The sequence below is a fragment of the Branchiostoma lanceolatum genome, chromosome 8 (assembly GCF_035083965.1).
Source record: "Branchiostoma lanceolatum isolate klBraLanc5 chromosome 8, klBraLanc5.hap2, whole genome shotgun sequence".
Lineage (NCBI taxonomy): Eukaryota > Metazoa > Chordata > Leptocardii > Amphioxiformes > Branchiostomatidae > Branchiostoma > Branchiostoma lanceolatum.
The window spans coordinates 7267093-7280378 of NC_089729.1; the positions used below are offsets into that span (position 1 = coordinate 7267093).

At 41.3% G+C, this 13286-nt stretch overlaps 2 protein-coding genes across 3 annotated transcripts; one reads left to right on the top strand and one right to left on the bottom strand.

The window, feature by feature from the left end:
- Positions 1–211: 211 nt before the first annotated feature.
- Positions 212–8079, bottom strand: LOC136440058 (actin-related protein 2/3 complex subunit 1A-B-like). Of its 2 annotated transcripts, XM_066435833.1 has the most exons (13): positions 7945–8079; positions 7282–7401; positions 6905–6990; positions 6232–6243; positions 5501–5566; positions 4726–4831; positions 3948–4065; positions 3655–3714; positions 3038–3150; positions 2429–2607; positions 1488–1684; positions 878–968; positions 212–467 (listed from the first exon to the last, which is right to left on the bottom strand). In XM_066435833.1, the coding sequence occupies exons 2-13, from the start codon at positions 7346–7348 to the stop codon at positions 429–431; spliced, it is 1134 nt and encodes a 377-aa protein (XP_066291930.1). In that variant the 5' UTR covers positions 7349–7401; positions 7945–8079; the 3' UTR covers positions 212–428. The 2 variants fall into 2 exon arrangements, with proteins under 2 accessions (XP_066291930.1, XP_066291931.1); XM_066435834.1 differs by lacking the exon at positions 6232–6243.
- A 151-nt stretch (positions 8080–8230) lies between these two features.
- Positions 8231–12906, top strand: LOC136440059 (3-mercaptopyruvate sulfurtransferase-like). Its single transcript, XM_066435835.1, has 7 exons — positions 8231–8354; positions 10101–10312; positions 10495–10615; positions 10809–10942; positions 11153–11303; positions 11696–11812; positions 12008–12906. The coding sequence occupies exons 2-7, from the start codon at positions 10130–10132 to the stop codon at positions 12184–12186; spliced, it is 885 nt and encodes a 294-aa protein (XP_066291932.1). The 5' UTR covers positions 8231–8354; positions 10101–10129; the 3' UTR covers positions 12187–12906.
- Positions 12907–13286: the final 380 nt, after the last annotated feature.

The window sequence follows — 13286 nt, forward strand, 5'->3', positions numbered from 1 at the left end:
CTATCATGTATCAAGTCACATTGTAGTTGGGATAAATATAATGGCTTCAACACAATGCTGAAAACAGGCTGTAGCTTTTGTATCCTGTTGGATTTATCTATGTTTTTGTATGATGTCTTTTGAAGTTGAAGAAACCACCATTGTCAACTACAAAAACAAAACAGTTTGAGGAAAATCACTCAATCACTCAAGAAGAAATAAGAACACAGCATTCTCATCTGTACTACTGGTTCTGTTTATTGTAATGTCTCCTCATGTCAAGTTGTTGTATCCTCTGCCTCCTAAAAGTACAATATTCCGTCTTTACACTGTAATATCTCATACAAACTGTATATATTCATTTCCTTTTTCCTTCATCATATTCATCACATGGTCATATTGTACATGTGAAGAGATAACAGTAGTTGTCTGCTGATGTTGTTTCTTGTCTACATCAGTTTCAGGCCTTCGATAGAGGACTCCAGGGACTGAAAAATAAGCAACAAATCATTACTAACATTACCAAGATTTAATGATGGTGGCACAGAACTATTAAAAAACCCATAAAATACAGTGTAATCACTATCTCATCTCTACTTTATCCCATGTGCATGAAACATCTCCAAATGTGCAACGTTGGTCACTGTGCTGCACTGAACATTGCAATGCTGTGACGCTTCTTGACACTTTTTGTTTGTTGCACATGAATGTAGTGTGTGTGTGTGTGTGTGTGTTGTGTGGTGTAATGCAGATATAAGGCCAAACATTCAATAATATGTTTCCTCATCAAACTGATTTTTCAATATCAAATCCCCACGATTTTTTCATCTATTCCTATTACAATGCACTAGCAATCAGCATATTGTTCATAGTTTGCAAGAACACAGTTTGAGTTTACCTTGAAGTCCCAGATGACCATCTTGCCGTCCATAGCGATGGTGACAAACTTCTCACAGCGGTCCTTGGTGCCAGAGTGGACCATCACCTGACTGGGAGGGGCAGAAAATACATGTCTCAACCTGGTCACTCGACAATGGCAATTTCAAAAGTTCATTATCGACATTAAGCCCTATAAACAAAAACCATCACTTGAATAAATCGGAACTAACCCCATAATTTTCGGCTGAACTCTATGAATCAACCTTGTTCACTAAATGAACTACTGCTACTAATTTACATTTTGAGGTAAGTCCCAATTTTGGTTTTGGAAAGTTCAGGCTTTTGTTTCCAATTCTTCTTTGTATCACTGGTAGGAAATGTCCAGGAAGATCTGTGCTGTACTACTGTAAATGCATTTAAGTTCACATGGTTTTTATTTCCAGGTAGGGAGAAAATGCAGTGTTCGCGGTGGTTTTAAGTTCGTGTTTGAAACAATAGTAGCGCTACAGTCATAGGAGGGCAAAAAGTTTTGCTGTGGTTTTAAGTTCGCGTTGGAGAGTTCCCCAAGAGAACTGCGAACATAAAATCACCGCAAACATTTCTGCATTTACAGTATATTGTGAACATACGTGATGGTGTTCTGGTGGATGGTGTTGGGGTCGGTGGTGGCCACCTCTGTGGCGGCCATGCGGTCCATGGTCTGGAAGCGCTTCATGGCGGAGATGGTGCCGCCGCCCGATGACGACTTGCTCTGGTCCAGCTTGTGCAGGAAGGTGATGTTTCCCTGGTCATCATGGAGGTACAGCATCGGCAGGCAACCGTGGCCCTGGGAACACAACAGTCACTTGTTACAGCAAGGCTCATGCTTATCTATAACGTAACCTCCAGTATGATCTGATCAAGGCAATACAACTGTATATATTCAAAGTTATTGTTCATTCTGGGCTAGCTACAGCCAACTCTTCATTTCAACCTGACAGTTACTGTATTAATATTTGGACATTGTGAGTGTGAAGAATCTCCACATTTGCTGGCTAATGTAAATCATGTCATCAGGAATGTGTTGCATTTTCTGGGTCTGACATTGGGTATTTTGGGTGGGAAAAGGGATGCAAGAAATCCCCTTTAAACCTGTGTCACACCTTTGATTGTTTTTGTTAATCACAAGAATGGCGTTGAAACTGCCAGAGAGTCAAATATACTTTTTTACTGAAAATCTACCGTCACTTTAGACTGGGCTCAAAGACTTGTCAATGTTGGCCAGTCCCTAAAAATCGTGCAATGATCGAGAGATTGGAGACTGGATTGTATTACTGCCCAAATGTCATTAAGAGCTTGCAGACTCATGGTGGAGATGGCCAAACATTGAGATGTGCGGCCTAACCAGCGTGAACCCCCTGGACAGAGCCGCGTGGAGGAGCAGTGTGAAGACTAGCCGACTGCTGCCCACTCCTGTGTCGGGGACCCCGGCAGCAGTATAATCAAATACATGTACTGGATACTACTACTACTACTAGACTCATCGTCCAATCAATTTTCCTGCTGTGTGACAATGTGGTTGTGAACTTACAGCGACCACCATGCTGTTGTTGGTGACCCAGGTACAGGACAGGAAGGGAAGGAACTCAGTCTTAGTGGAGGATTGGGCCATGCCATTGCCTGAGTCCACCACAGACAGGCTGCTGTCATGGGCCACCCAGCACAGCTTCTCTCCAGACTCACTGAAGCACACAGAGTGCACCCAGCCACCTGTAGCATTGATAAACAAATTAGAGAATGTTTTTACCTAGTCTTTCAATTGTTTATTTCAAGCAGGAGAATAAGTTAATAACCCCCACCAGGGCGGTATCTGTTGGGCTGGGCGCTAGGAACGCGATTTAGTCAGGCTAGAGAATAAGTAAAGTCAACCAGAATAGACATGCTTGCATTGTATTCTACTTTATCTTTTTTAGATACACAATAAAAAAGGTACAACTGTTTTAGCAATGCTTATAAAATGTCCTAAGTCTGCATTTTAAAGGCCCCTGTATATTTGTGCTTTCCCTGTATATTTGTGTTTTTCTTTGCCCTGTACAACTAGACAGCAGTTAGAGAGACCAAACATCCACAATGGCAGTAAATTTCCATGTCTAAGAAACTGAAGTCTTTTCCTTGTTGTATAACTAGTACTGTTACTCACCCCCATATGGCGAGTTGGAGAACTCCGACATGAGGTTGCCAAAGGGCATCTTACTGCCCCAGCTGGTGGGGCTGGGCTTCTTCTCCACCTCCTTCACATAGGCTGAGAACACCCTGAGGAAACAACAGCGGCTGGATCAGTACATGTCTGACTAATATGGACAAACACATCATTACAGTTTAGACATGGAAACAACAGCGGCTGGATCAGGGCTGTCTGCAGCTTGACATTTTTTTCTGTTCCACTCATTGTTTGGGAGCATATGTTGTTACTTTTCCTTGTTAAATCTGACATTTTAGCTTACAAAAATGCATTTTTATCAGTTTTATGTCGTGAAGTTCAGCTTTTCTGGATGGATGGGATGACATTTTTGTCCATCCTGACAAACAATTTTCCTTCCCAAGACGGTGGGACAGGTCCTGGGGACAATGTTGGGCTGAATCAGTACGTATCTGATAAATAGGAACAAACACAGTTTATACATGATTATGTTTGATATTGAAATTCACAAGATAATCTTTTCTTTTGAGAGTGTTACTGTAGTTTTCTGTACATTTCTGAAATGAAAAGATAAACTCAAAACTGTATCTGGCAAATTTATAGCTAACTTGTCTTACCTTGCCTTGAAGTCCGATGACCCAGCAGCGAGCAGGATGTTGTTGGGATGCCAATCCAGACTGTGGGTGAAAAATTCACAATGTGGTTTAAAACTAAAAATTCCTCAAAATAGAAACTAACATTGTTAAACCTGATTGATTGCAATGCAATTTCGTTTTGACTTGAGAAATATTCTCATTCAGATTCTTAGGAGTATTTCTGTTGAAGCTGAAATACCAGCAAGAAACTGTACAAAAACAATATTACCTCACTTCCAGGGACGATAAAACTAAGCAAATGAATTCCCCCTCACCATGTGATAGTGGATCTGATGGGCTTCTTGATGTGCTTGCTGACCCACCAGTTGTTCTCCTCCTCAAAGTAGCAGACCGAGATGAGGCGGGACCCGCTCCCAACCGCAAACTTGTTCTCTGCACAGACAAAGACTTGTTAGTGCATTACTTCCCCCAACATATTAAAAGAAACCCAAGCAATATAAGTGTCCAAAAAGTCAATTTAGTTAGTCATTTCTAAACATGATTAGTTCAAACAACACTATCACAATGTATAGCAACGTCCACGATGTAAAAATAAGACGTTGTTGTGATGTGAGAACTCACTGAAAATTGTGGCCGGAGTTTTTGTAGGCTCGCGAAACTAAGGGCATCATCATACGGCACAATTTTTCACGGTTTTAAAATCCGAAAAGTATGAAGTTAGTACGCAAATGTGCTAAACAATGTTAGTAAATGTCACTACCGTAAAGATTTCAGCATTCTTTTAAATTTCCATTTTCCAATTCCTAATATTGCATTTGATTGGTTGCCTTTAACCAGCATTGTGGGGCCACTACAAAATGTACATGTCTGCATGCCTAGATTCAAGGAGATAGAGGATTTGCTCTCCCTGAAATATCTTGAGAATTTCTGATTTGTTCAAAAGAGAACTTTACCACAATTTCTAATACATATGCACTTGATTTAGAACAAAATCAATCTACATGATACACTGGGGATACAAAATGAATTTTGCAATGTCTCTCATTATGTGGCTAATTACATGTATGTGGCTAATGTGATGATAAGACTGACCTAGGGGTGACCACTTGACGCAGGTAGCAGCACGGTTGATGCGCAGGATAACCAGGGTCGGGCGCCAGGAGCCGTCCTGGAGCACCCACACATAAGCATTCCGGTCCTGGAAAACAACACAACTTTCTAACATCACTGGTCATGACTGACACTGTAGTACTGTACTGTCCTGGAGCACCCACACATAAGCATTCCGTTCCAGGAAAACAACACAACTTTCTAACATCACTGGTCATGACTGACACTGTAGTACTGTACTGTCCTGGAGCACCCACACATAAGCATTCCGGTCCTGGAAAACAACACAGCTTTCTAACATTACTGGTAATGGCTGTCACTGTACCTGTACTGTACTGGAGCACCCACATATAGGCATTCCAGTCCTAGAAAACAACACAACTTTCTAACATTACTGGTCATGGCTGTCACTGTAGGACTGTATTGTCCTGGAGCACCCGCACATAAGCATTCCGGTCCACAACACAGCTTTCTAACATTAATCATGTCACTGTACCTATACATAATCACATGCAGAAATGTGGTCTAGTAGATATATATTCCTTGTTTAACATAATACATCATGTACAATAACATGTACCTAACTACTGATCAATTGTATTTCTGTATACTGCTATTGGTTTAAAGGATTGCTTCTTTCAATTCAGTAGGCAGTACAAATGTGAATAGCTTTTCATGGTAGCCAAAGTTATTTCAATGCTATGACTAAAGAAGGCAAATCTTTCTTTTCTGTTTTAGACAAAGAAACAATACTCACAGCACCACATGTCACAATCCGGTTGGAGTTCGGGGCCCAGTCAATGCCGGTCACACACTGGCCATGCTGGGGAGAAAACACAAACGACCACTTGCATACATGTTCCACTCATTCAAGTTATATGTGTCATGTTATGATGAGAAGGGTTTTAGTAATTCATAACAACACATCTACCAACACTTTGTCTACTGTCCATGGTGAAAAGTAGACAAAGTCACATATACTAGTACCAGTAACCTTTTGGCCAATTTTGGTCACATAAAAAAAACGCTTGAATTTTAAATGTCCAAACAATTGCAAAACACATGCAAAAGTTGACTTCATGGTATTGCAGGTTAAGTTAAACTGCAATGTATATGAGTGGCTAGTACACAAGTTTTCCTCATTAAAATCTTAAAATTAAAACACACTTGCTGTCATAAGTACTAAATAATCTACATGCAAGTAAGCCAAAAAGCTCACACCTTTATGCATATGCATGTCAGTTAGTATGGCAGTCCACTGCAAAATGTTAGTGCATTCTTTTTATAATGGCATTTCTATCAATGCTATGAAATTTCTGAAATAATAAAATATCTAAAGGGGGTACTGAGCTGACAGAAAGGAAGGAAGAACACCAGCATGGTATGGTTACCACTAGAGAAAAATTATCAAAAACCAAAAAGCAGGGGATGCAACACTGAACAAACACACGCTGTAGCGAGACAAGAGAAGAGAAATCTGTGACTTACTGCATTGTTGTGCTGACCAAAACCACAGTGTGTGCAGAGAGACAAAGAAAAGACAGGAAAGGAACAAGGAATGAGACGGAGATGAAGGGACCGCACGGGCGACAGAAGGGTCAGACGAGGGGGAAAAGTTACCAGGAACAAAAAGAGACAACAAGATGAATTCTTGTAACACCTTCACACATACTTATCTATTTATTTGCATACACATTTTAGATAAACTGGTTTGCAAAAATCAATCCCATAAGAACAGATGTAAAAATCTGTTAAACAGTTTCATTTATCAAAATGTTTATAACGTTATGGTCCTTATAATGTCTTGCATACACCTAATCAAACTATTGTAAAATCAGAGCTATTGGGGTAGATCATTTCAGATTTGTCTGTAATGCTGATTTAAAAATGACAGATGAAAGATTGGCCAATACATGTAAAGCTAGCATATAGAATCAATACAGTTTTACGTGTAGTATTTATCATAGTAACAATATTCATTCCTGTATCGTGTATGCTTCAACTTGACAAGCCTTCAGCTTTCTTGAAAACTTCAATAAATACATGTTTGACAAACTTCATTAAAGGTAGTTTACTAATACTTATAGTCTGAGAGAATATGTAGACTCCACGATCAATGTTCCTGAGGTGTGTGATAGCCACATGGACATGCCATCCTTACCTCCTTTAGCTCATGGATCTTCTCCCAGCTCTTCCCACGTGACTCATAGATGTGGACCTCACTGTTGTTGGGGGACAGAGCCACCTCTGGAACATACAAGGAAACTTCACCATCAGCTATTTGCTTTTGAGTAATTATACATTAAAAAGGTGCATATCATGAAGAGATTAGAGTGATGGCGGCTACACGTACCTGGTAGTGGCATGCAAATAATTTACTGTTTCACTCGACAAAATTTGTTATGACTTTCTAAAATCTATCATGGGTAATCAAATGTGGGTACAAGTACATATCTGACAGTGGGTATTGGCGAATACCGGTATATTCCGAGATAAGTCCCTATGATGTAACTCTACTCGAGTAACTTTCATACGTACGAGTGCAATCCTTGTTAAAGGCAGCACAGCTGACCGGGCCATAACCAAAGATGTGCTGCTGTGTCATCGTTGCAGGGTGGAACAGTTACACTTGTTCTTGGAAATATGTTACAATAAATACTGAAACAACAGAAAAAGTTACTGGTATTATTCATATTTATTGTTTGAATAAGTTGAATAGTTGAAGAAAACGTTCGTTAACAATTCTAAGCATTGCAACTTGTGTAGAAGCTTCTTGTAGTGATATAAATTTGTAACAGTAACCTGTAAACCATCAGCCTGACATGCATGAAACAAAATTAAAGTTGATAACTGTTTACATATGCATGAGACACGGCAGAAACGGGGAGGGGCTGTAGTGTACCAAGGAGGTTGAGTGTACACAACGTTGGTGCGAGCCTCAAAGGGCTATATACTACTACGTGATGCTAACTGTATCTTTTGTAAACAATGTTTACGATATTCATGGCATTGCTAATAATTTTGTTTCCGCTCTCAACCCTGCCAACATTTCAGTGAGATCATGAGAGGGGGCCGGGAAGACAGGAACTGAGGAAGCCAGGTAGGCGGCCATGTTTAGATCGATTTTTCAATATTTTCGGAGATTCTGTCGGCAGCTATGATGATATCACATACTTCTCTACTCTATTATCTACCTCTTACCTCGATATCGTCGAGAAATTCTTCTGTAAAGTTGGTAAAATTAGCCAAGATCCGCGGACTCTGGACAGTCTACACGAATCCCGCAGCAGGAAATTTGAGGAGGAAGTGGGTAGGTTCACTTCCGGTTAGGTTCCCATCATGCTTCAGATGTGGACTATTCCAAAATGGTATGGGGGAAAGATAACGGATGCGAGAAAAGTTCACGAAGGTGTGTTGGCATCACAAATATGTAGTGTATGCTGCTCAAGGGAAACCGAGTGCTTCTAGAGTAGATATTGAACGTAAGATACAGATTGATTTGTCCACTTCTCCATCCCACCACCCCTCCCAAAGTGCACCATTCCCTAGGGTTGACCCTAAGCGGTTGCCACTCACAGGAAAACGGGGGCTGGTACAGGTGTGTTGGTCAGGTAGGGTCTTGCACTGTTGTCCTCGATGTTGTTTTGAGCTCCTCAATCGTATGAAACTCAAGCCTTATGTCTTCACAGTGACACCGTGATGACACCGTGAAAGGTCCAAAGGCGTTTGATAAAAGTGTGTAAATGCTAGCGCAATTCTTGATGCACAGAGCACAATATACCCGGTCTCGCCAGTGATCGAAGAGAGGCTTTTGTGACGGCCACGGTGCGTACGTGCGACGCCTTCGCTCTTTAATGTCAGCATTTCAGGGTCTGTAGTACGAAATGCCGTCTTACTGTTGTCAAGGCCTTTAATCGGTCTACTAGTATTCAAAATTTGTTTACATTTGGTAGGTGGTTGCAGTTCTAACTACGTGATGATTAAGATAAACTTAACCGCTGTGTTTAGATAAAGTTATTGTTTTTAGTCTTAAGAAGGCAGTTGCTACTCCTATCCAATGTAACGGTAAATTGCGCCTTTCTACTTCTGTCTTGCTTTATGCCCAAACGTCATAACTGAAAATACTGTATCTCAGTCTTGTGGACGCTTTTCAACAACCACCGTGTTTCCGTTTCCCATCTTCGATATTATAAACACTACAAGCCGGAAATGGCAAATGTAATATTTTTTAGATGTCAGTTTTGAAATGCATGCATGCAGTAAGATGCGAATTCATAGAATATTTACTGCGTTATATGTAGTACAATTTTTCACACGACCCGTGCTTTAAGTGGTTTTATAAAACAGGTTCTAAAGTTGAGACACAGTAGAGAATTCTTGTTTTCTATTTTTATCATTGTCTATAGCTAGAACAGGACCACCGGAACGATGTGTCTTATGCATCTATTTTGTCCAGTTCTGAATACAGTGTTTCAGACGGACAACCAGCATTTACGCCAAAGAAAGGACTACTGAGGTCGCCAAGTTAAAAGCATGAGAACCAACCTTGAACAACCTCTTACAATACGCAGTGACTCAGCAGAAATGACGATGTCAATGTCTCTTTAAACTGATTAGCGCACCTCACATTCTTTTACGTTCCCATATTTGTGTGGAAAACTAATTTTGCAAATCATTATCCACTCATTACACCCACAGCATCGCTTTCCTTTCTTCAACCTTCTTTCTTCTCCTTCTTTCTTCCTTCCCACGACACATCTCAGTTCGTCCAAGGTTCGTCCATTCGGAGTTCATTTACATTTCATGTCACGTCTGCAGCTCAGCAGCGAGATCACTTCAAAGTGCATGCACCATTAGCTGTATCCATTTGCACAAACACAATGAATCTCCGCGAGCCTAGCCTGAGGCCCGATTTTTATCCCTCCACAGTATGTGTTTTGTCCCCTGTCCTTGGCAACGAAGCCAGTAATTTCTGCTTGTGACCGCTGGTGGATTGCTTCTCGGAAACCTTTGAAATCTTCTCCATACAAATTTTTCAGCTGGCGGAGACTTGCTTAAAAGAAACAATTGGCCAACTGTTTCATTACAAAACGAATTTACATCCACTGTAACTAAGTCTTAAGAACTAAGTGGTGTGGCATCTGCATCTGTTTAAATGGTGGAAAAAGATAAACCTTTAAGTTAGAACTAATCCGACATGTTAATGTAGAAGAAGATATTACTTACAAACTTGATAGCTATGAGGTTTGATTAAGAGTCGGACGCGTTCCAAAATTTGCACCCGAAGGACACAGAGAGTCACAACTGAGGCTAAATATGGCAAATCACGTTGCTATTTGTGCTTTTGTATATTCCAGTGGCTAAGTTGGAATAAACGTTGCGGAAGATGGCGTCAGTGTCGACCCTGGTGAACGTGCCCTGGCTGGCGGAGCGGCTGGCGTCCCCGTCCCTGTCGTCTCGGGCCATCCGCGTGCTGGACTGCTCCTGGTACCTGCCCAAGCAGAAGCGCGACCAGCGGGGCGAGTACAAACTGCAACACATCCCGGGCGCACTCTTCTTTGATCAAGAGGTCTGTATAGAAATGTTTCAGTTGTCAAAATGTAAGCGAAAAATGAGCTGCAGACGTTTTATGCCGTCTTGTAAAGATGATATTTTGACGTCTATGTCTTTTATATCATCCCTAGACGGGTGAATGATTTGAAATTCTATTTGTGATTTAGAAAAAAAACCCATGTCGCTTTAATGTTACAGGACTGCTGTGACAAGGCAAGTCAGTACGACAACATGCTGCCGTCCCCCGAAGACTTCGAAAGTTACGTCGGCAGTCTAGGCGTGGATAACAGCACGCACGTGGTTGTCTACGATGGTTCAGGTCTGTTCAGCATCAGTACCCTTTACTCACTATTAAAACATGTCACAGCATGTTTGAAGTTTACACTTGTGTCCTGAAATTGCATAGCTAGCTATTCATCAATATAATAAAATAATACTGTCATTGGCCATAGTCGATTATCGAAGATCAGATTTCGAAACAACCGTCTGAAACAGTTTTTCTGACTTCCCAGACATGGGTCTGTTCTCTGCCCAGCGTGTGTGGTGGATGTTTCGCGTGTTTGGTCACCCCCTGGTGTCCGTCCTGAACGGTGGACTGGCCAAGTGGCGCGCGGAGGGGCGCGGTGTGTCCAACGAGATCCCCAAGGTCTGTGCTAATGAAAGAACTGCTGCCCGAAAAACTGATGATAAACCAAAGCTCACTTCTGTTGTATCTGTTTTTTCGACTAATATAGACCTAAACGATTATGTCTTCAGAGTATGTAGTTTTGATGGGGCAACGTACGAATGCCAGGATAGAGCACATTGTCTGATTTTACCTGAAGAATGATGAATTTCTTCATCTTTACATCATTAGGTCGATAAAGCCGCATTCAAGGCCACCTACACTCCCGCCCTCGTGCGCGACTTTGACTTCATGACGACTAACCTGGCCGACAAGACTGCGCAGGTTGTGGACGCACGACCGCCTGGCAGGTTCAACGGGACGGAACCGGAACCTAGGGCAGGTCGGTAGACTCGGTACTGTGCAACAATAGGTTATACCCCAAAAAGAATTAGTGGTGGGAATGATACGTCAGACTCATGTTGATTTATTCATATGCTCGAAAGTCGCCGTACTTTTGATGTGTCAATAAAGATGTTTTGATATTTGAGGTCTTAAGTACGTGTTCCGGTTATGTTGACCCGCCAGTACTGAAGAAAACAGCAGGCATATGCCAAAAATATAAAATGAGGTGCATCGGGTAAACTGTCATTGAAAACTATTTTGTCAGCTATTTCGTCCGTATTTTTTTATACCTGTAATAAGGGAGTATTGCAGTATGTCATACTCAACCCCTTATATTGTTGAAGACATTATGATGACAGTTGATTTTTTATTACTTTTCCCTCTCCATAGACTGCGAACCTGGTCACATCCCTAACAGTCTGAACATGCCGTTCGGTAAGATCCTGGATCCGGAGAGTAAAACCGTCAAACCTCCGGAGAAACTCCGAGAAGTGTTCGCGGCTGCAGGTATGTATGGATTAATTATGGATTAATTCTTAATGGGAGTTCGGGTTAGCATAAGCATGTAAATGCTCGAGCTCTGATTTTTTCAACTCTATATTTCTAAGTCTTTCTTACTTGCAAAACCACTTTTACATAGGGTGATCTTACCCAGGTTTGTTGCAGAAATAAGACTCCATCCCCATCTTCCCATCTCACTAGGTGCAGACCTGTCCGGTCCGATGGTAGCGACCTGCGGCTCGGGCATGACGGCCTGTGGCCTCGTACTGGCCGCCTATCTATGCGGGAAGGAGGACGTGCCGGTGTTCGACGGTGCATGGGTCGAGTGGTTCAAACGTGCCAAGCCAGAGAACGTCATCTCCGAGGCTAAAAAGGAGTAGCGTGGTCTCCACAGAATTCGGCCAGTCCATACGGGGACAGGGTTTTGAAGTGAGCCCCGCTCGCCATCATGTTGCCAAACAAGAGTAATCTATATTTTTCTGATAGTTGTCACACTGCGGTTATAATATAACCAGGAATGTAGAACTGCACTATCAGCAGGGTCAAGTCTATCTGAGAGGACTAGAAGAAAAATATCTCTGTGCCTTTTTGGGATGTGGCGCTTTGAAATATTTCTTAACAAGTTGATATTCCAAATCTAACAGTCTTAGTCTTGTTAAACAGACTTCCTCTTTAACAAGAGCTGCGATCGGTTGCCAGATTGACGATTTGTGGAAAGAGGTTTGTTCGACAACCGAAATCACGCGAGATGACGTATATGGTCGGACCAGTCCGCAAATCAGAAATAAGTAATATTACTCTAAGTCAATGATATCATTTTATGTATCGGAAAGTGGAAAAAAAGATTCTAGAGTCAAAGGCGTGTAGAGCGCGCACATCACAAAGTTATCAAGATGTATATTTTCTTTCAAAATGTTTCCAGCTGTAAAATGATATTCTTCAGATATTCTAAATATCTAAACTTGATCATCCCTTTAGTGACATCGCTGATTTATGAATGTAGAGTTGTATGCACACTCAATATTCATTTCAATGCACGTATTGTGATGACTAGTACTAGTCTGTACCACTTGAGAAGGAATAAATCATCGGTACAATAATCTCCGTGATTATATTTCTAGCTACATGCGCAGTTATAATACAGATTCATAGCATGTATACAGATATGACCACACAGAAATACAACTCCCCGCATACAAAGAATTTGAGCATCCAACGCTCACTGCGATGCTACTACAGTAACTTTTGATGATATCAATGCAAAAATCGTCCCAGGTTTTCATGCCGCAGAAATCTGCAATACATTAGTCTGCATCCGAATCAAGCTGAAACATAAGTTGACATTCTCTTAACAACTGGTAGAATATACACTAGTAGCATCATGAACTCGTAAACTAGATCTATTGGTATATTGTGAACATATGAACATATTTGGTGCAAAGATTTTCGAATGGTAGAGAAACTTATGGGGTGCATTAGT

Coding starts and splice junctions, on each gene's coding strand:
- LOC136440058 (XM_066435833.1), bottom strand. CDS start 7,348: ATGACACAGCAGCACATCTTTGGTTATGGCCCGGTCAGCTGTGCTGCC. Junction 6,991..7,281: donor CTTTAACAAGGATTGCACTC/GTACGTATGAAA, acceptor TGTATGTTCCAG/AGGTGGCTCTGTCCCCCAAC. Junction 3,715..3,947: donor ATCAGATCCACTATCACATG/GTGAGGGGGAAT, acceptor TTTCACCCACAG/TCTGGATTGGCATCCCAACA.
- LOC136440059 (XM_066435835.1), top strand. CDS start 10,130: ATGGCGTCAGTGTCGACCCTGGTGAACGTGCCCTGGCTGGCGGAGCGG. Junction 10,313..10,494: donor CACTCTTCTTTGATCAAGAG/GTCTGTATAGAA, acceptor TTAATGTTACAG/GACTGCTGTGACAAGGCAAG. Junction 11,813..12,007: donor AGAAGTGTTCGCGGCTGCAG/GTATGTATGGAT, acceptor CCATCTCACTAG/GTGCAGACCTGTCCGGTCCG.